This window comes from Nelumbo lutea, chromosome 6 (genome assembly GCF_056320005.1).
Source record: "Nelumbo lutea isolate HS-2025 chromosome 6, American lotus-T2T, whole genome shotgun sequence".
Taxonomy (NCBI): domain Eukaryota; kingdom Viridiplantae; phylum Streptophyta; class Magnoliopsida; order Proteales; family Nelumbonaceae; genus Nelumbo; species Nelumbo lutea.
This window is the reverse complement of record NC_142689.1, coordinates 71,263,533-71,286,607: the sequence shown is the minus strand read 5'-3', so window position 1 is coordinate 71,286,607 and position 23,075 is coordinate 71,263,533. Positions and strand designations below refer to the sequence as shown.

The 23,075-nt window shown below is 38.5% G+C and overlaps 1 protein-coding gene across 1 annotated transcript in view; it reads left to right on the top strand.

Annotated features, from left to right (window-relative positions):
* The window catches only part of LOC148849577 (uncharacterized), a 54,996-nt gene that overhangs the window by 23,153 nt on the left and 8,768 nt on the right, over positions 1 to 23,075 (top strand). The window contains exons 7-8 of the mRNA XM_088951478.1: positions 596 to 1,316; positions 1,520 to 1,703. Of these exons, the coding sequence (XP_088807604.1) occupies positions 596 to 1,316; positions 1,520 to 1,703 (905 nt within the window). The remainder of the gene's footprint in view (positions 1 to 595; positions 1,317 to 1,519; positions 1,704 to 23,075) is intronic.

The following is a 23,075-nucleotide window of genomic DNA, read 5'->3' as shown; positions in this document are numbered from 1 at the left end:
ATGCATAATAAATCAGTAAATCGTCATTTACTAATTTGTTATTGATCTTAGTTTCTTAGCTTTATATAATGGTTGGGAATAAGATAATAGTCTAGAAATATATATTAATGCTTCTTTTATCATTTTACAAAATATCATTGCATATTTCCACATATTTCATAATATTTCTACAATGTCTCTAGTTTTTACAATATTCCCCCTCGACATTTCTGACACATGTCCTATATTTTGGTAAGCGACATTTCCATCGACATCGGCATTTTAAACCTTGTCCTCGATAAGTATGCTGATGTCATTCATCATAGAATTCTATTGCAACATTTACATGCTATCTATTTCAATTTTATACCAAATGTTCTATCTTGGCAACAAAAAATGATATGATATTTGAGAAAAAAGAAGAATTTGTACACATCCAACCCTAATATAGAGGCTCAATGACAACTAATTAGAAGAACACCCCAAATCAAAACATGAATAAAAAGAAGTTTGTAGAAGTTTATTTATTTTTATTTTATTTTTGTTCACCAACCATATTAGGGGTTACTGGTGGAGTGAATTTTGTTAATCATATTGTAGCATCTTTCTGTTCCAGATAGAACCTCAATGGATTCTAAGCAAAGGATGCTAGTAAGAAGTACTTGCTCAAAAAATGCGACACAATCCACTCCATTTGGAGAGGTTGCCAGATCAAGCCGTCAATTTGTTGAGGAATTTGGAGATAGCTCAGATGCAAATATTAGACATTTCAATAGCCATGTAAAGGGGCATCTTTCCAATTTTAAGATTCCTATGACAGTTGCGGGTCAATCTTGGGGCAGATCTCAAACCATGGAATTGAAGCACGATGACCATCTTGACAAAAAATGTACATTTGTGAGGGAAAATGGTTCCCGTGTCTCCATGGAAGGGCATCCTATTGATCTTAAGGTTTCACAAGCACCTGGTAGTAATAATTCTCATGAATCTAGAAGGGAAGCTTATAATAAATTTCAAAACATGGAGGTGAATCAGGATCATCTGGATAGAAAATTTGCAAGCATTGGGGAAATGGCAGGTTCCAATGCCCCTATGGTGAAGGATCCTCCTAATCTCAAGTTTTCACAAACAACTTGCAATCATAATGTTTATGAATGTAGGGAGGAAGCTTGTAGCAGATCCCAGCCCATACAATTGAAACAAGATGTTCCTTTGGAGAAAAATGTTGTACGAGTAGACCCTAGTTACTTGAGAACTCTTGGCCAAGTTCATTCTGGATGGATTTTTGGTGCAATAGCGGAGCTTGTTGATAATTCGAGGGATGCTAAAGCAACAAAGTATGTTAATCTATTACTTTCTTTTCAGTTTTTCAAGATATGATCTAAAGGCCTTTATGTAGTTGTCAGTGCCATCATTCTTTGAATTTGTGTTGATACTTGTTTTACTCTCTGCTCATTTAGTACCTTTATCTTAGATATTTCTTAGTTGTATAAATATAGTTTTTGCTTGTAATAACTTGCAACGTTGATGCATCTTGTAGATTGGACATTTCCATTGACATTGTATATTCAAAATTATTTGGGAAGGAGATACCTATGTTGTCAATTATAGATGATGGCCATGGGATGTCTCATGAGGAGATTCTGAGAATGGTCTCATTTGGTCACAAGAAACCAAATGGAGATGACCATGATCACATTGGGAGATTTGGTGTGGGCTTTAAGGTATCTGTAATTGTATACTTTTATTGATTTGTGTTGATTCTCATTTTTTTGGTCTTTGTGTTTCTAAAGGTTAGATTTTGTTGATTTGACATGTTATTAATGAAAGTGTAAAGTGAGAGGAATTGGCAATAGAATAATTTTAATTTGACTTATTTTATGTCATGAAATGATTGACATAATTAGTGTTTATGCGCCTTAAGTGGGTTTAGAAGAAAATATTAAAATACATTTATGTGAAAACTTTGAAGTATTAATCCAAGAAACTTCAAATGAATAGATAATTTTTGTATGTGGAGACCTAATTGGACATGTGAGGAAAATAAGTGCTTTATATGATATTGGTGCTTGGTGGATCTTGGTCCGGGCAAAGGAATGAAATAGGAGACAATGCTAGAAGTTATGGCAATTTTAAACGCTTTTATTCAATAGAAGGATGAACACTTAATAAAATTTAAAAGTGGATCAAAACACATGTCAAATAGATTTTTCTTTTCTAGGAGAGCAAAATGAGTGATGTGTAAAGATTGCAAAGTTATCCTTGGCGAAAGCTTAACGACACAAGATAGAGTAGTGGTGGTAGATGTGTGCATTAGGTAATTGAAGAGAAATAGGGAAGAAAATAGGTGTCCAAGATTTGGGTGGGACAATTTAAAAGGAGAAAGATTAGCACAATTTATAGACACGTCAATAATAGAAGGGAAATGGACTGTGGATGGAAAGACATTTGATATGTGGCTTGTAACAATCATGTTATAAAGATTGGTGGTGGAATAAAGAGGTTTGAAATATAAGCAAATTAAAACAATCATGTTATAAAGGATGCAAAAATCTAAAAATAAATGAAACTTGGTAAAATATAAAATCATAAGAATGACACTAGCTGCCATGAGACTAAGGTAACACTTACTAGTGAGGGCACAAATGACACTAAGGTAACTAAACAATGTCACATCCTTCTATTGATCGGAAAATATTAAGTTGAAGTTGTATGTGATGATATTGATATTGATGAATGCCTTTTATTCTTTAGGAGACCTTGGTAGTATGACGTAGAGATGTAGACAGACCCAAAACTTTTAAAGTGGAGAGGAAGTCCTTCCAAATTTCTTCTACATTTGAAGATGAGGTGAAAGAGGCAAGGGAGATGTATAGCCTTGGTGATTAAAGAGGAGAGGAGATGCCTACGGCCTACCAATGTTCCCTCTAAACTTAAGTGGAAGAATTCAAAATATCAATCCTTGATGACCTTCCTAGTGGATTTCCTCCCATGATGGAAATCCAACATCATATTGATTTGATTCTTGGTGCTAGCCTGCCTAACTTGCCACACTACCGAAGACCCAAAGAGCATGAGATATTGTAGGGACTAGACCCATTCATGGGTTGGGCCGGGCTAGGACCGGGCTTTCACACTGTATTAACAGATTTTTCCAAGACCTGAGCCCGAGCCTGGCCCGAACATCGGGTCTACAACTTGGGCCTGAGCTTGGTCCTCATAAAAAGCCCGAAGCCCGGGCTTGGGCCCGAGCCCAAAATTTAGCCCATGCTGTTACTATTGCTGAAGTGGCTGAATAGAGAGAGAAATTATAAAGAAAAACATTAAAAAATGTATATATGAAATTATAAATATATATTTCAATAAATATTATATTATTTATATATTATATAATATATAAAATACACATTATGTATTTTATAAAATATATAATGCTGAATTGGGCCGAGACGGGCTCGGGCCGAGCTTTTTTGACAAATCCTGAGCCCGACCCGAAACATAGTCGGACTTACTATATTAAGCCCGATTTAAATTCCCATGGTTTGAACGGGGTGCGGGCCGGGCATCGGGGTACCCGACCCATGAACAAGTCTAGTAGGGAGAGCATGAGGCTATTTGTTATACCTACACTATTAATGCCCCATAAGGATTGCAATTGACGTTTCTGTGTAAATAGTCTCGCCATCAACAAAATAACAGTGAAGTATAGAATTCCCGTTTTATCACTATATGTATGCTTGATATGTTGGAAAGGTCAAAGACGCCCCTTTTCAATATTTTGAAATTCAAATTTTGTTGCTGTTCCGCCTATTCTCGAGTCAGATCAAGTGGGCGAGCCGAGCGACTTACGAACCAGCTAGACCAATTACCATATTGAGAGCTACTCCCTTTGCCAGGTTGACACTGACTCGGGAGTGGGGGCAATTGATGATGGGTAATTTAGTCCTCCGAATGACATCATGACACGTGGTTTCCAAGTGACACCTCGGCACTTGCAAGTAGATCATCTCGGCAAGTCGGCTAGTAGCTCTCCACAATGGCTGACTTAAAGTACCTTGGCCTCCAAACTTCAAGAGTGGGTGCCATTAGATTCACATTAGACTAGGAGACAAGTGGAAGATTGCATTCAAGATGAAAAAGGGCATGTGTGATTGGATGACATTTTCTACCCTACCCGGTGGGTACCTGCCCTTATGAGGTGAGTTTTTTTTGCTTGAAGGACGGATTTTGGGGCGGGGACTGGTTTTGGGTTTCTACAACTCGTACGGGTATGGTATTAGGCTACATCCAACCCTCCTTGACTCACCTATTGTTGGAAACCATATAAAATTTATGTACTAGGTATTGAGTTTAATAATATTTTGAATTGTATGTGAAGTATAAGTGATAGTTTTGTGTTTTTTTACATGTCTTACTCAAATAATTGGAAATTTTGTTGTTTGTATTGTTTTACTTATTTATTGCCATTGAGGTTTTTGGACAGATTTGTGCAGATTTAGTAGTTGTTTTTGTTTATTATTTGTTCAGGTAGGAAGTGGGGACCACAACACACTTGTTGGGTCCCTTTGAGTGGTTCTTTTAAGTTATTTATGCAGTTTCATATGTTAGCCGGCGTATAAGGGCATATTAGTTATTGTACCTTTATTTAATTAAAATTATAAATACTATTGAGGAGGGTGGCCAGAACTGATTGCTCTCTTTTTCTTTCTCAATCTCTTCTCTTCTCTTTCTCTTCTTCATCAAGAAACATCTCTTTATAGATTCTTTGATTCAATAGTTTTCTGTTTGGTATCAGAGCAAGACTAGGGTTATTTGGAGTTCATCCATGCAGTCCTAGATCAGCTGATTGCATGAGGAGATAAAGGGCTGATTGATCTACTTTAGACTGCCCAGTTCTTGGATTTTTTTTGGTGGGTTTCAGTCATCAAGAGGGTGATCTATGTTTTGGCATCAAAATAAGGAAGAACTGGAATGTGGAGGAAGAGTTCTAGCTTGTTGGACTTGTCTAGGTTTTAGATAGGGACAATTTGTTTTTTGAGAGTTTTTGAGCCTTGGAGAGTGATTGATTCACTTTTCTCTCCGGTGGGAGGTGGGAGAAGAGGCATTTCTTCTTCCGAAAAGGTCTATTACTGTTATGTGAGATTGATTTGATCTTGGAGGCTTTCTACCTAGTTATTTCTTGTTTTTGAATTGTTTGGAGTTGAAATGGAGAGTTGAAGTATTGGGCAAAAGTCGATCAATAAAATGGGTCTGGGTGTTGGAGGTACTAGTGATATTTTGAGTTTGGAAACCAAAGTAAAATCGGATGGTACCAATTATTTAGAATGGGCACAATCAAACAAGATTGACATTGGTGTTCATGGGAAATTGGGGTACATCACTAGGGAGGAGAAGAAACCTAATACAAATTCTTCCTGGTGGGTACACGAGAATTACATGATGATGTCTTGGCTGTGTAATTCTATGTTACCTCACATCGATAAAAATTTTTTGTGGGCTAATGCTACAAAGGAGATTTGTGGTGGAGTGAATAAAACCTATTCCCAGAAAAAAAATGTAGCTAGAGCCTATCAGTTAAGGAATCAAGTGATTTATACAAAACAAGGAGATAGACTACTTGCTATGTATTTCTCCATGCTGAAAACACTTTGGTAGGAGATAGATCACTTAGAGATTGCGATTTAGGAGAGTACGAAAGATGTAATAACCTATCAGAAATTGGTGGAGAAGAATAGGGTCTTTGAGTTTGGTTGGACTGAACCTTGAATTTGATATTTGCTAGGCAACACATCCTTTCTAGGGAAAGTGTGACTTTTCAAGCTTATGCCTTTGTATTTGGAGAGGGGAGCAAGGGAAATGTCATGTTGAGACAGTCTGGGATTGATCGGTCAGGTATGATTAATACAGTCAAATCTAAGCCAAATGGAGACAGGGGGAGTAGTGAGATTAGGAGGGAGGATAAGGACTTGGTGTGTGACTATTGCAAGAAGACTAAGCATACCAGAAACACTTGTTGGAAGTATGGAGACGACTTTCTTTATGAGCAAGAGGGTTTTAGCCAGTTCTAGTTCTCCAAATGGGCAATAGAGTCCAGGAGCCACACACTACTTTCTTTGCTCATACAAGTAGTTCATATGCGGTTGCAAGTTATGCGTCCACCTCAGGTAAGGAGGGACCTCATTGGATTATAGACTGAGGAGTATCTAAGCACATGAACAATATATCTACCCTTTTTAGTCCTTACCAGTTGTGCTCTAGTAGAGACAAAGTCTCTACAATAGATGATTTCCATATTCCCATTGCTGGGAAAGGGACAATTAGATTGACTGATGACATTACTTTATCCTTTGTCTTTACATGTCCCTAGACTCTATACTAATCTTCTTTTTGTGAGTAGGCTAACAAGATATTTGAATTGTTCATTGACTTCCCTTCCAGGTAATTGTGTTTTACAAGATCTAGAGTCAAATAGGATGGTTGGGAGTGGTCGTGAGGTGAATGGAGTCTACCTTCTGGATGAGAATCCGAGTCATTAAAGCCATCATGTTAGTAGTAGCAATAGTAGTGGATTATAGTCAATGTGTCAGATTATGCTCTTGCACAAGGATCATCCTTTTTTTTTTTATTTTTTCAGTCCATTGAGATCTTTGCTTCCAAAGTTGTTTGAGGTGGCGCCTAATAAATATGAAATTTCAGATCTGAAAAGTTAAAAAGATATTTTTTGTGTATGAAATTTGAAAAGAAGCATTTGTGCTTTTCTTCTTTTTAGAGGCTTTGAATACACAAGTTTGTTTGTGTTGAATCAATCCTTTTTAGAGGCTTTGAATCCCTAATTTTCAACCTCAAAATAATATTGAAACAATACAAATAAAAAGTAATAAATTAACAATTAATAATTAATAATTACTAATTAATAAATGAAATGATTAAAATTAAAAAAAAATTAATGACTATAAAAATATTAAAATAATAAATAATTTACACAAATATAAATTAAAGTAATTTTTAAAAATTAATGAAATAATAAAAATTACAAGTTAATAAAAATAATTAATAAATAATACAATTAAAATTAATAAAAAATAACTAATGTTTCATAAAAATATTAAAATAATTAATAATTAATAATAATAATTATTAAATAATTTATAATTAAAATTATTATTAATCAATCATTAATAACAATATTAAAATAGTTAATGTTTAATAAAAAATATTAATAATTATTATTAGAGAGAGAGTTGCAACTTGCAGCGGCGGTGGTAGGAAGACAAGGGAGCAAGGGAGAGAGAGTTGTATGAAAATGAGAGAGAGATGTCGAATGGGGAGGGGTATTTTTGACTTTGGGCCATGTCTCAAATGTGCCTGAGCGCGTTAAGTGACGAGAACTTTACGCCTTATTTCAGATGCAACACCAAACAAAGGTGGCGTCTGAAAAGCAACATTTTCAGATTCAAACGTTTGGAAAGTGCAATCAAACGCCACCTTATTTTGTTCAATTATCTAGTTTGGAGTGTGAAAGTTGTTAGGTGGGAAAGCATTGTAGACATTCTTCTAAACCAAGTAATAAAAGAAGTTGTTATGCTTTTGATATTATTCACATTAATGTATGTGGACCTTATCATATTTCTTCCATGGGTGGTTACCTTTATTTTCTTTTGTTTGTGGATGACTACACATGGTATTCTTGGATATATTTGATCAGATCACGTGATGGGCTACCTTTTTTGGTGTGGGAGTTCTACTAGATGGTTTTCACACAATTTGGAGTGAGGGCTAAGGTTTTTAGATCGGGCAATGCTAGAGAATACTTTGAGAAGGATTTAGCTACATTTTTTAGAGCATGAGGTGGTTCATCAGAGTAGTTGTGCATATACACCACAACAGAATGAGGTAGCAGAGAGAAAAAATAGACACATTGTGGAGGTGGCAAGAAGTCTTATGGTGTGCACTTCAATTCCTGTTCGTTTTTGGGGGGATGTAGTTCTCACAGCTATGTATGTGATTAAGGTGCCATTCAGTCTTGTTTTTCTAGATAGGGTGATGTTTATATACCTTTTGAGAGTTTTTGGGTGTGTTTGCTTTTTTCACATTCTTGGTCCTCATAACAGGAAGCTGGATCCTTAGGCCAAGAAATGTATTTTCCTTGGGTATGCTCAAGACTAAAAAGGGTATCGTCGTTATGGTCCAGTATCGGGGAACAAGTTTGTCACAATGGATGTTACATTCTTTGAGTCTACATTCTTTTTCTCTAGTGGTTCTCCTCAAGGGGAGTGTTTTTCGGGAGAACTCAAAATTTGTTCCCCTTCCTGTTTCATTTGTTCCTCCATTTGGCCCATTAGTTCCACCTGTTGTTCCACCATCAACAACTTTAGTCCGAATGCCTGATCCACTACTGTCAGCCTGAAAGTGCTTTCAGCGCCAATGCAAGAAGATGGTTGGCTCCACACATGCTCCAGTAGAGGAATCTTCACCAGTCTCCATTAGTCTTTCTGAGGTTCTAGGTTCGGTTGATACAGTTCCAAGTATTTCCCTTGAGCTTGTGCCTGTTATTTCCCTAATGATGTTTCTGTACCTAACAGTGATGTTGCACCTCGTCTCATTGATCTTGATCTCCCCATTGCACTCTGTAAGGGAAGGAGAAAGTGTACAACCCATTGCATTTCACACCATCTATCCTATAGTGCCCTATCACCTTTCTATTGTGCATTCTTTTATTCCCTTGGTTTTGTGTCTATACCCAGGAATGTCAGTTAGACTCTCTCCAAACTTGAGTGGAGAATAACTATGTACGAAGAAATGGAGGTTTTGGTTAAGAACCAGACATGGGAGATAGTTAGGGGTGTTCACAGTTCGTTTTGGTGTGGTTTAGAGAAGATCTTAGACCAAACCAGTAAATTACGGTGTGAGAAGTTTCTAAGTTGAACCAAACCGCTTTGGTATGGAAACCAAACCGTTTTATTATGGTTTGGTGCGGTTTCTAATACGATTTGGGGACTTTGTACCATTCTATGGTTCTTTTGGGCTTAACCCAATTAGAAAGCCCAAATAGCTCCCCTAGAAATTAAAACTTAAAACTTTTATTATTTTATTATAAAATAAAGAGTTCATTATATATTTATAATTTTATGCATTCCATTTGGATATATTTTATATAATTTTTATATATAATATATTCATATTATATATATATATAATTTTGGTTTATGGTTTACGTACGATTTGGTTTGGTCTATAAAATTCAATAAACTAAACCAAAACCGCACACTGTAATTTAGAAAATTCTAAAATCGAACCAAACCATAAAGTTCGGTTTTGTAGTTTGAGTCGTATACTGAACACCTCTAGAGATATTTGATCTTCCTATAGACAAAGAGACAATCAAATGTAGATGGTTGTTCACTATGAAGTACAAGGCTAATGGCAGTATAGAGAGGTATAAGGCACAATTGGTTGCAAAAAGGTATACACAGACCTATGGTATTGATTACTTGGAGACCTTTGCAGTAGTAGCTAAGATGAGTTCAGTTCGAATTCTCTTGTCTCTAGCAACTACCTATTCATGGCCCCTCTTCCAGCTTGATGTAATGCATTCCTTAAGATGATTTGCAAGAGGAGGTATATATGGGCATTCTAGCTAGTTTTTATGAAAATGTTGGTGAGGGAAAAGTTGGCTGAAGAAATCATTATATGGCTTAAAACAGCCACCTAGGGCATGGTTTGATAGGTTCAAAGGGGCACTTATCCTGTTTGGATACACACAGACTCGGTTTGGTTATAGTCTATTTGTGAAAAGGATAGAAGCTCCTCTGTCAGTATTGATTGTGTATGTGGATGATATAGTTGTTACATGGAATGATCTTAGGGAGATGAATACATTGAAGAAATCTCTACAACAATAGTTTGATATCAAGGATCTAGGTGAACTAAAATATTTTCTTGGGATTGAGGTTGTAAGATCCAAGCATGGGATATTCATCTCATAGAGGAAGTATGTATTGGACTTACTACGAGAAATTGGGAAGCTAGGAGATGGGGAGATATCAGAGGATGGTAGGCCAACTATTATATTTATGTATGATATGTCCAAACATTTCCTATGATGTTAGTGTTGTGAGTTAGTATATGCATGCTCCTCGGGTTCAACACTGAGAAGCCATTGATAGTATACTTGCATACTTGAAGAAGCACCCTAGTATAGGGATTTTATTCTCAAACCATGGGAATTTAAAACTGGAGTCCTATACTGATTTAGATTGGGTAGGTTGTTTAGATGACAAGAGATCCACATCAAGGGTATGCACCTTTGTGGGAGGAAATTTGGTTTCATTGATGAGTAAACCTTAGTCAATTGTAGCTAGGTCAAGTGTAGAGGCCAAATATAAATCAATGGCTTATGGTGTTTCAGAGCTACTTTGGGTTAGATCCTTGTTGAGTGAGATTGGGATAAGAGCTGAGGAGCCCATGATGTTATATTGTGACAACCAAGCTGCAATCAATATTGCCCACAATCCGGTTCAACATGACATGGCAAAGCACATTTAGGTTGATAGACACTTCATAAGAGAGGGTGACAATTAGAGAAGTTTGTCTGCCTTGTCTCCTCTGAATTATAGTTAGTTGATGTCTTTACCAAAGGGGTTGCAAAGAACAAGTTTGAACATGACCTATGCAAGTTGGGTATGTGTGACATTTACTCACAACTTGAGGGGGAGTGCTGAGGTTTTTGGGTAGATTTGTGCAGGTTTAGTAGTTGTTTTTGTTTATTATTTGTTTAAGTAGGAAGTGGGGACTACAACACACGTGTTGGGTCCCTTTTGAGTGGTTCTTTTAAGTTATTTATGTAGTTTTATGTGTTAGCTGCCCTATAAGGGCATATTAGTAGTAGAATAGTGTAGAAGATCTGTTTTGATATAAAATTTGTGTAAGAAAGAGAAAAGAAAGAGAAGAGAAGGTTTATGTAGAGAAGACAATAGGAGAGAAATGGAAGAGAATGGGAGAAGCCAAAATTTAGGTTTGGCCGCCCCTTTCATCAGCTTATACAAAGACAAGTATGCCCTTAGTAAGTTGGCTACTTGTAAAATATAAATAAACACTCTTAATTTAAACATAAACTAATGGGCCTTGGGCCCAATAACTCCCTAACTATGCTATGTAAATAAAAAACAAAAGATACCATCCCAAAAGTCACCAATCCCACTTAAGTTTGGAATAGATGTCACACATTCCCAACTTGTGTAGATCATACTCCAGCTTGTTTCTTGCAACACCTTTTGTAAGAACCTCAGCAAGTTGCAAGTCAGATGCAACATATGGTAAACACACTTCTCTGGATGTCACATTTTCCCTTATAAAGTGTCTATCCAATTCTATATGCGTTGTCCTATCATGCTGAATTGGGTTGTGGGAAATGTTAATTGTTGTTTGACTGTCACTGTATAAGGATCGGACCCTGAGGAGCTTTGAAACACCATGTGCCATGGATCTGTATTCAGCTTTTGCACTTGACCTTGCTACAACTGATTATTTCTTACGCTTTCATGAAACTAGATTACCTCCAACAAGAGTGCAAACTCCCGATATAGATCTCTTGCCATCCAGAAACCCTGTCCAATTAACATTTATGTAACCCTCTAACTTCAAATGTTCGTGGTTAGCAAACAATATGCCTCTACCTGGGTGTCCCTTCAAATAAGAAATTATTCTGTCAATGGTTTCTCAATGCTGAACTCATGGGGCATACATCTATTGACTCACCGCACTCATTGTATAAGAGATGCTTGGTCGTGTCATACATAAGTATAGCAACCGACCCACTAATCTTTGATACCCTCCAACATCCTTCACTAGCTCACCTTATGAAGCATTTATCCGGTGGTTCTGATCAATAGGTGTATCAATTGCCCTTGCCCTAAGTTTTCTTGTCTCCTATTATAGGTCCAAAATATACTTCCTCTGTGAGATGAAGATCCCATGCTTGGACCTTGCCACCTCAATGCCCAGAAAGTACTTCAACTCCCCAAGATCCTTAGCCTCAAACTTTGTGTACGTTCTTAAAGGTATCAATCCCTTTGAGATCATTTTTGTGATTACAATGTCATCTACATACACTATCAAAACTGACACCAGTGATCTCCTCCTTTTTCACAAAAAGAGTATGTTCAAGTTGAGTCTAAGTATAGCCAAATACAACCAATGCATTTGTAAACTTGTCAAACCAAGCTCTGGGTGATTGCTTCAAACCATATAGAGACTTCTTCAATCTACATACCTTTCCTTTATAAACATCACTATAAAAGCAACTGGAAGATCGATGTACACCTCCTCTTGCAAGTCCTCTTTAAGAAATGCATTCTTCACATCAAGTTGGAAGAATGTCCAAGAGTATGTAGCTGTTAGTGATGGAAGAAACCAGATTGAGCTTATCTTTATCATTGGTGCAAAAGTCTCCAAGTAATCCATGTCATTGTATAAACCCATCAACATCCAACTGTCTCCTTGCCATAAGGTGTACACAATCTCCCATTTTTTATTTTTAATTAATGCTCTCATTTCCTCCCTGCATAGTTGTCTTTCGTTCAGGTTTGGAGAGAGCCTTTGTAACACTCCTAGGTATAAACATAGTTGAGGGAAGAAAGGAAGGCCCAGTAGGAAGGAGATAATCCATTGTAGGGAAATCTAGGCCATCTGCAATGGTGTTAGGAGCATGGGTAGTGGTATTATTAGGAACTAAGCCATTAGAGGAAACGAGGGGTTCCTTTGCTGTGGGTTTGAAGATCAAGGCTCTCTCCAAACCTTGATCTATGTCAGTCGAACCTGGAATCTCCAATGAGCCGATATAGAGTGATGTGGGTTTCTCTGCTGTGGAATCAACCTGCCTGTGCTATCGTAGGCGTTGTTGTGTAAAACATTGAGAGGCAGAACGCAATGGAGGTGGCAAAGTGGGTGGAGTAGGTAGGTCAGACAATGGAGTGGATAAAGGAGCTAGAACAAGAAGTGGTATAGATTGTTTACTTCCTTCCCCAAAACACTACTCTTGAGAAGAACTTGAGAAAAAAAGGTGTAGACTTAAAAAGATGACACCCATAGTAACATACCGGCTCTCAGAGGTTGAATCATAGCAACAATACCCCTTCTGATTTCCTACCCAAGGAATACACACTTCTTCGCCTTAGGGTCTAGTTCTAAGTGGTGGGACCAAGAACATGGGCAAAGCATACACATCCAAAAATCCTAATATGGAACATCTCCCCCTTAGGAAGAAGAAGGCTAAACGGAGTGCTATATCCAGGGACACGAGAAGGCATCCGGTTAATCAAAAATACTGTTGTAAGAATTGCATCACCCCCAAAACGAATTGGAACTGTAGAGTTCAATATCATGCTTCTTGCTACTTCCACAATATGTCTATTCTTCCTTTCTGCTACACCATTTTGTTGTGGAGTGTATGTACAACTATTTTGATGGACTATTGCATGCTTCAATAGGTATGATGCCAGGTTTTTTTCAAAGTATTCCTTGGCATTATCTGATCTAAACACTTTCACTCGTACCCGAAACTGCGTCAACACCTTTAGATGGAACTATTGAACCAAAAAACGATACCTCATCATAGGATCTCATAAAATATATCCAAGAGTATCGGTATGGCTCCCACACATCGGTAGAACAATTACAAAAATAGAATAACATCTTTTATTCCAAGCATGACAAACTGATAGACGCAAACATTTTTGGAAACAAAAAAATGCAAAGAAGCAAAAGGCAAATTCCCTAATTGATTATGCCAAAGCATAATCTGATCCACTGACTCTGACTCAATGTTCTCGTTGACATGATGACTCTAATGATTGGAAAGCGCGTTAAGAAGATAGATTCCATTCACCTCATGACCACTCCCAATCGTCCTTTTTTGATTCTAGATCTTGCAAAACACAATAACTAGGAGAAATAATAATTGAATAGTTCAAATTCTTTGTCAAGCTACTAATCGATATAAGTTTAGTGCTTGGTCTAGGATCGTGAAGGTCAGAAGGTAGGGTAATGGTATTGGTTATCTTGACAGACCCTTTACCAGTAACAGGAACGTGTGATCCATCCAATGTGGAAACTTTATCTCTGCTAGAGTAGAGGTGGTATGAGGAGAAAATGGTGGAAATATTTGTCATATGTTTTGAGGCTCTTGAGTCTATAATCCAGGGGTCCCCCTTTACCTGTAGTGGATGCTTAATTTGTAGTGGCATGTGAACTACCTATACGTGCAAACGAAGTAGAATGCCTACCTCTTGATCGACCTACACCTTATTGTCCACCTGATAAAGAGCTAGAACTAGCTGTGTCCCTCTAATTCAGAAACTACCCATATCTCTCCAATTCGGTCCTCACTGCTAGAGTTGTTCATGGGCCGGGCTTTTCCTTTACATCAACAGAATATGCTCAGGCCCGAGCTCGGCCTGATCATTGGGCCTAGGTCTTGAGCTCAAAGCCTGAGCCCAACCATTATTTTGGAAAAATTATTATTTTGTTCTTTTTTATTCATTTAAAAACTTTTTTATTTATATTAAAAGACCTCAAAACCTAAAAGACAATGAAAGATCTCACTATTACTTGAAAAAGAAAAGAATAATAAAGAAAAATATATTACATGTATTTTTTATTAAATATATTTTTATTATATAATACATTATCAAATTGCGCTTGGGCTCGGGCTGGGCTTTTTTGAGAAAAATTGAGGCCAGCCTGAAAAAGGTCGGGCCCGATGTTTTAGGCCCAAGCTCGAGCCCGTGGGTCTGAAATCTTGTCCAAGCCAGACTTAGATCGGGTCGGGCCGAGCCGATCCATCGAGCTATTTGACCCATGAACAGTTCTACTCATTGCAGTTGCTGCAACAAACTCTAGGGAAGCTGTAGTAGGTGGGCCTGATAAATCACCAGTCACTGCCATATTCACTGCAACTGCTGCAACAGACTCTAGAGAAGCTGTGAGTAAAGCTTTCAATAGGTATCTCTAGTATGTTTAGGTTTCTTACAGTAGTCACAAATCAGATCCTTCTTGTCCTCCTTCCTCAGTTCATTTCCATCCTTATCCCCACTCGAATTAGGCTTCATTGTGCTAACCATAGTGACTGCTCAAGGCCTACGTTACTCATCATCACATTTCTCCTACTCTCATCTCCAAACACAAAGGCATATGCCTGAGAGAGAGTTACACAGTCTCGGGAAAGAATGTGTTGTCATGCAATGTCATATTCAGGATTAAGTCCTGCTAGAAACTAAAAAACCCTATTCTTCTCTGCCAGCTTCTAATAAATTGTTGCATCTTTGCTACTTTTCCAAACCACAGTCTCCAAATGATCTATCTCATGCCAAAAGGTTTTGAGGGCTGAAAAATAAATGGCAACAAACTTATTTCCCTGCCTAGTAGCAATCACCTGGTTTCTCAGCTAGTAGGTTCTAGCAACATTCTCATTTTGTGAATAAGTTTCTATTACTACATCCCAAATCTCCTTAGCTATGTTAGCCCATAGAAAGTTCTTACTTATATGGGGTAACATGGAATTGCACAGCCAAGTCATCACCATTTAGTTTTCCTGTACCCATCGGGAGTAGTTAGTCTCAAGTTTCTTTTCTTCACCGGTGAAATACCCCAATTTTCCATGAGCTCCAATGGACACCTTTGCAAATTGTGACCTAAGTAGTTTGTACCATCCAACTTGACTATAGTGATGGTCCCAACCCCAAAGAGATCATTAGCACCTCCTCCACCTGGTCTCATTTCGAATGCAAATTTGTTTTCAACTCCACAACCCTCCATAACTCCTAGAGCAGATTAGGAAATCAATTTGAGATGAAAAGAAAGAGATTTATCTCCTTTAGAAACCTCGAACACCTTTTTGGTACCTAGAAGCCCCTTCCTCCTAAGATTCCCTTCTTCGTGGGAGCAGGAGAAGAAAGAGAAGCGGCTACCGCTCCCTCCAAAGGCCTTCAAAAAGGTTGGGACTTGAACCGCTCTCTTAAGAAAACATCAAGAAACCCTAAAAAACTAGAGTGCCACTTCCTAGGTTAAAATTGAAAGTCCTAAATCAGGTCTCTTCCCCTTTCTCTAGTTCTTCCTGATTTTGGTGCTAAACCCTAGACCAGCTACAAGGTATTGCAAACCCACCAAAAAATCCAAAAACTGGGCTTACCTAAAGTCATCGATCAGCTCTTTACCTCATCATGTTGTTGGCTGATTTAGGGCTGCATGATGGATATCGGCCCAAAACTCAACATTAGTCATTGTACCCTTTTTTAATTAAAAGTATAAATACTAGTGAGGAGGGTGGGTAGAACGGATTGTTCTGTTTTTCTTTCTCAGTCTCTTCTTCTTCTTCAGGAAACATCTCTTTTCTTTACAGATTCTTTGATTCTGCAGTTTTCTACTATTGCTTATATATAACAAGAAATAATAGAAAATTAGACATGGCTTCTAAACCCAACCCACCCGTACCCTTGAATGCGGGGAGGGTAAGGTCTAGAATTTACAGAACCCTCCCCAAACCCGCCCCATTGTCAACCCCATGTGTGAATGGTTGGTGATGTCATTCAGGTTTTCCAATGCCCTGAACAAATTCATGCAGTTGATGAATCAGGAATTGTTACCATTTGGTAATAATTTTGTTGTGGTTTACTTTGATGGTACTTTGGAAAGGTGGCCACCAACAATTCTCAAGGAGAAGAAGCTGTATATTATAACTTGAAAGTGTGCAGTTTCATAACTGATAGCTTAGTCTTTTCGGGTTATGTTGATAGTGTTGAAGGCATACAAGTTGATCTAGAAATGGTATGAGCTTAAGGGAGTGACCACTCCTTTTGCAACCTTATAGAATGTGTGAAGAAATTTTAGCAGCATTGTTGCGCCCATTATAGAATGTATGAAGAAAGGAAGGTTTCAGTGGAGAGATGAAGCATCCTACATAGGCATTGGAGGAGTATTCTAAAAAAGGCTGATCGGTAGCATTCTTTAGTGAGAATCTAAGTGATGCCAAGAAGATGTGGTCAACCTGTGATCTAGAATTACACGTTGCCATGCTCTATTGAATGCAGTGACAACATTACTTGATACAATGGGGATTTGCATATTCAGGATGATTTTTCTTCAGAGGAAACATATTGTGCATTTCTGATGCTCTTTAAGAAAGCAACTTAAGTTGCGACAATGTCTTACGTGATCAGACCTAAAATGTAGTTAAATAAATGGGATGAGTCCAAAGTCTATCCAGCGACACTCAGAGTAGAAGATGGAAAAGAGAAAAAGAGAAGTTGAAGAAGGGCTGAAAGTAGTAGAGATCAAGGAACTAACTCTAACTTCTGCCCAACTCTATTTTTATTATATTAAATTTGAAATTACATAACTACACCTGACTTAATAGAGAACTAGTCCTGTTCATGGGCCAGGCTTCGGGCCTTTACACTGTGGGGGGCTTGGGCTTCGGGTCAGGGCCTATCAAATTTTAGCAAAAGCCAAGCTTGAGTCCGGTCCATGGACTGGTCTTAATAAAACAAAGAAATAATAAATACAGGACAAAAGAAAAAGAAACAATAACAAACAGACCCTACTGACATTCATAAAAAAAACAGCCCTTATCGGCTAACTTTATAAATTAACATCCTATATGCCAAGTAGCTAAAGGATTGAGCCAAAACATAGGTCCATATACACCATTGTAAGTTCCAAATGATCCCTGGAGGATGTGTCTATGGATTTTGTCCTTGTGTTCAACATGGCTTGAACTTCGTACTTGTGGTTGATAAGTTCTTGAAGATTTAGTGAATGTGTCCAATGGAGATTGTGTTCATCAGGTTTAGTGAATGTGTCCAATTCTTTAGAGAGATTGTGATATTTAATAGGATACCAAATTTCTTAGTCACTTCTGGCATACATTATGGAGGTGGTTTGACATGTCATTGCAATACAACAACACATGTCACCTTAAAAAATTTCGACAAATGGAGGTGGTAAACATAACTTAAGCAGTGGGATTCTTGGATCAAGCTGGGTTCTCTTTCAACACCTCCATGAAGGGAACTATAGGCAAGTCACCATTTGAGATGATGTATGGATGCACGCCAAGGGACACCCTTGACGTATTGCCCTACCCAAGCTTCCAAGAATTAACATACTAGCAAGTCAATTATTAGACTGCATACACTTCATCCATGAAGACTGTAGAGAAGATGGGATGAATGGCCTGTAGGCTGTTTATTCTTTCTTACTGTTTATGTTCTTTTCTGTAATGGGCCTTATTCCGGGCCCATCTTTTCTATGTTATGTTCTTTGTAATTTCTTGCCCAACTAAGGGCCTCCTTGTAATTATTCAAATTTATCTTAAAAAATAGTGTTAGGGTGCTGAGAGGGAGTAATGTTCGAAACTCTCACTCTCAAAACCCTCATTGCCGAACTCTCAAGGTTTGTTTTCTTCAGTTTTCTTCATGGTATCAGAGCAGGCCTGAACTTCAGTATTCTAGGGCTGGAAGCTTCAGCTCGTGTTGCCTGATTCTTGGAGGTCATTGGAAGGTGCCCAAGACTCAAATCTCTTGGAGAAGTGGTTCGGTGGCCAGGAAGAATCAGAGAAAAAAGGGAAACAACTTGGTTTCTGATTTGAAGCTTAAATATTGTAAGTTGTGCTCAGATTTCTAGGTTATTTTTCTGTGTTTGGACTGTTGAAGTGTCCAAAATTTTTGGGTTGTTTCTGTACAGCTATTCGAATGTCTTTTAATCTGGTTTAACCCAGAGATTTCTGGGTTGTTTTCACTCCTTTTTGGACTGTCAAAACTGTCGAAACACCCTTGGATTCCGTGTTGTAAATTGTTGCTTCTTTTTGGCCGTGTTTTGGGGGCCTGTACGGACTGTTCTTGAGACTTTTTTCACCTTTGACAGTGGGGTCTTCTCTATTGCCCACACTGTGTTTGTAAAAAAGCCTCTTCATCAATATGGATTGGTATTTACTCTTCTTGGCTACTTTTTGGTGATTTCCTTGAAGTCCCTGATTAGAAAGGGAACTTCGATTGAGTGCACAGTGCTTAGAAGTTTTCTGATTACTTCTTGAAGGCCGAACCAAGGTTCTACTTCAGTCTTGGTTCTTGCAACTTCCGAGTGTAGTTTGGCCTTGTGTATTGCTGTCTTGAGGTTGGTCGAACTCAGTCCTTGCTCATCTTCATTCGGTACACTTGTAGAAGTCATCTGAAATCATATTTGAAGTGTTTACATGATGAACTCCTCAGAATTTGAAAACAAGAATGGTGCTGAATATGGACCGGTTCAGGGGACTCCAGGTGATTCTTTATTGACTGTGACCACAGTTAAACTAGATGGAACTAATTATCTGGCATGGTCACAATCGGTAAAGATTTATATATGTAGTAGAGGAAAGTGGGGGTTTGGTTTATTTCCGGGAGCAAGAAGGCTCCCCCAGAAGATGATCCATCCTACGAGAAGTGGATGCAAGAAAATTACACTGTCATTGGGTGGCTTGTGAACTCAATGCAACCGCAAATTAGCCAACACTACCTATGGATGAATTCAGCAAAGGAAATTTGGGACAGTGTTGTAGAAACCTATTCCCAAAAACTAAATGTGGCTAGAGCCTATAAATTGAGAAGTGATGTGAAGAATTTAAGGCAAGGGGAGAAACCTTTAGCTGTATACTTCTCAACCCTGAAGCTGTAACTTGGGACACCACCAATGATGTAGAGACTTACAGAAAACTGGTTGAAAGGAACAGGGTGTTTGAGTTCTTAACCGGACTAAACCCAGAATATGATATCACAAAACAAAATATTCTTTCCAAGGAGAGTGTCTCATTGTCACAAGCTTATGCTTTGGTGAGCAGTGAAGAGAGTAGAAGGGTTGTTCAGGTTCAAGGGGCTGGTATTAGTGATCACTTTGGGAATATGGGGGTTAAACCCAAAGGTGGTGTTGGGACATCTAGTGGCTCAGGAAAGAAAGAAGTTGTATGTGAGTACTGCAAGGAGCCGAAGCACACCAAGGACAAGTGTTGGAAATTACATCCTAATCTTGTTCCCATTTGGTTTCAGAAAAAAACATTATAGTAAAAGGACAAGAAGTGCAAATGTGGCTACTGGGCCAGATAATGATAAGTATTATACTGAAGAGATGTCTGCTTGTGCACAGTTGGCAGCCATGAAAGCAGAATATGAAAAATTTGGGAAGATGATCAACCATCTAGAGGATGTGACTTCTTCTTCCAACCCTTCAGGAAATTCAGCTTCTTCTGCATTTGCTCATTCAGGTATAAGGGCTTCTGCCAATCATGCAACCACTTCAGGTAATCTTAAGATCCCTTGGATTATTGACTCAGGTGCTTCTGATCATATGACCAACCTTTCTACCTTGCTTGTTTCATATGACTTGCTTTCTGGACGTGATAAAATCACTTTAGCTGATGATTCACTTGCCCCTATTTCTGGCAAGGGAACCATCAAGGCTACAGATTCCTTGTTCCTACCTTTTGCCCTCCATGTACCTAGACTAAATACAAATTTGTTGTCTGTATGTAGTTTAACCAAGTCACTAAACTGTTGTGTAACATTCTTTCCTTCCTACTGTGTTTTTCAGGATCTGGAGTCTCAAAAGGTGATTGGGAGTGGCCATGAGGCGAACGGAATATACTTGCTTGATACTCTGGGACAATGCGTTGATCATCCTGGGAATGTTGCTTTCGGGTCTGTTTCTTCAGAGTCTATTAGTCGGATTATGTTGTGTCATCGTCGTTTGGGTCATCTGTCTTTTTCTGCCTTGAGTCATCTATTCCCTGAACCGTTTAAGGGAAGTAGTTTGTCCAGTCTTCATTGTGAGTCTTGTGAGTTATCAAAGCATTGTAGAAACAATTATCCTTTGAGCAATAAAAGATCTTCTTTTCCTTTTAATATTGTGCACTCTGATGTGTGGGAGCCTTACCACTTACCCTCCATGGGTGGCTACAAATATTTTATATTGTTTATTGATGACTTTTCTCGGTTCACTTGGATTTTCCTGATGAAATCCCGTGATGAAATTCCAAGACATGTAAGACAATTCCATGAATTTGTTCCAACCCAATTTGATATCAGGATTAAAATTTTCAGATCTGACAATGCAAAAAAATATTTTGAGAAGAACCTATCCTACTATCTCTCTGACATGGGGGTTATTCATCAAAGCTCCTGTGTTAGGACCCCATAACAAAATGGAGTTGCTGAGAGGAAAAATAGGCATATTGTTGAAGTTGCAAGAAGTATCTTATTTGCCTCACATGTTCCTACAAGGTTTTGGGGTGATGTCATTCTCACAGCCACCTACTTTATAAACCGTATGCCATCCAGGGTTTTAGGGTTTAAGTCTCCCTTCAATATCCTTCATCCGAACAATGGTCTTTTTCCTATTCCTCTTCGTGTCTTTGGCAGCACCTGTTATGTACATGTTCCAAGTGTCCATAGGCATAAATTTGAACCCAAAGTCCACAAGTGTATCTTCCTTGGTTATTCCCCCACACAAAAGGTTATTGTTGTTTTGATCCAAAGACTGGCTCTCGGTATGTCTCAATGGATGTCACCTTTGATGAGCTTTCTCCCTTTTATGGTTCATCTCTGGATGGACATTGTCCACAGGGGGAGGATTTGTCATAGGTGTTTGCTCTTCCTCTTCTTGTCCCAATTGAGTCTTTTGATGAGTCTGCTTCTCCTTCAAATGAATCAAGGGCGGATCAGTCGTTCCATTCTCCCTGTCCTAGTGTCCTTCCACCTTTACCTCCTCGTCCTATCCTCAATTCCAAGGTCTATCAAAGGCAAAGATCCAGAAATGAGCAGGTTGTTTCTCCTACAACACATGAGCCTCATACACTTCCAGTCACAGATGAGACAACATGTACAATTTTAGCACCCTTGGAGTCATCCTTCCCTGACCTTGATATTCCCATTGTTGTTAGGAAAGGAAAACGGAAGTGCATTGCTCACTGCATTTCCAAGCACCTTTCTTACATGTTACTCTCTCCTTCATACTTTGCCTATCTATCTTTTGTTGCTTCTAACCCTATTCCTAGGTTTGTGTCAAAAGCTCTTAATATTACAGAATGGGGGGATGCTATGAGGTCTGAAATTGATGCCCTACACAAGGATCCAATCGGTTGCAAGTGGGTCTTTACTATCAAATATCGAGCTGATGGCACCATTGAAAGGTACAAGGCCAGGCTGGTCGCAAAAGGCTATACACAGACATATGGGATTAATTATTTGGAGACCTTTGCACCTGTTGCCTAGATGACATCTGTGAGGGTTATTCTATCTTTAGCTGCTCACTTTGATTGGCCCTATGCAGGTTGAAGATATCCCTTTATGGACTAAAACAGTCCTCTAGAGCATGGTTTGAGAGATTTAGAACAACACTTGTTAACTTTGGTTATGTGCAGACACAGTCCGATCATACTCTTTTTGCAAAGAGGAGTGGACCTCTGGCAGTATACCTCATTGTATATATAGATGATATTGTAGTGACTGGTAATGATGTTTCAGGAATTCATGATCTAAAATCTTTCCTCCATACAGAGTTTTAGATTACAGGTTTGGGGGAACTGAGATACTTCCTCGGCATAGAAGCTGCTCGATCCAGGATGGGATTCTTATCTCCCAAAGGAAGTATGTTCTTGACTTGCTCTCTGAAACTAGAAAGATGGGTGCTAGACCAGTTGCTACTCCTATTGATATGAGTCATAAACTCTCTGCCTCAGATGGGACATTGTTAGAAGACAAAGGAATCTTCCAGAGACTTCTTGGGAAACTTCTGTACCTATGCATGACTCGACCAGATATTGCATATGTAGTCAGTTGCATTAGCCAATTCATGCATGCTCCCCGAGACACTCATATGGCAGCAACAGAGCGAATCCTATGTTATTTGAAGGGCTCCCCAGGAAAGGGAATTCTGTTTGCCAAGCATGGTCATATGAAACTTGAAGCCTACACCGATGCTGACTGAGCCGGAAACATTGATGACAGAAGATCTACTTCTGGGTATTGCAGCTTGGTGGCTGGTAATGTTGTTTCTTGGAGAAGCAAGAAACA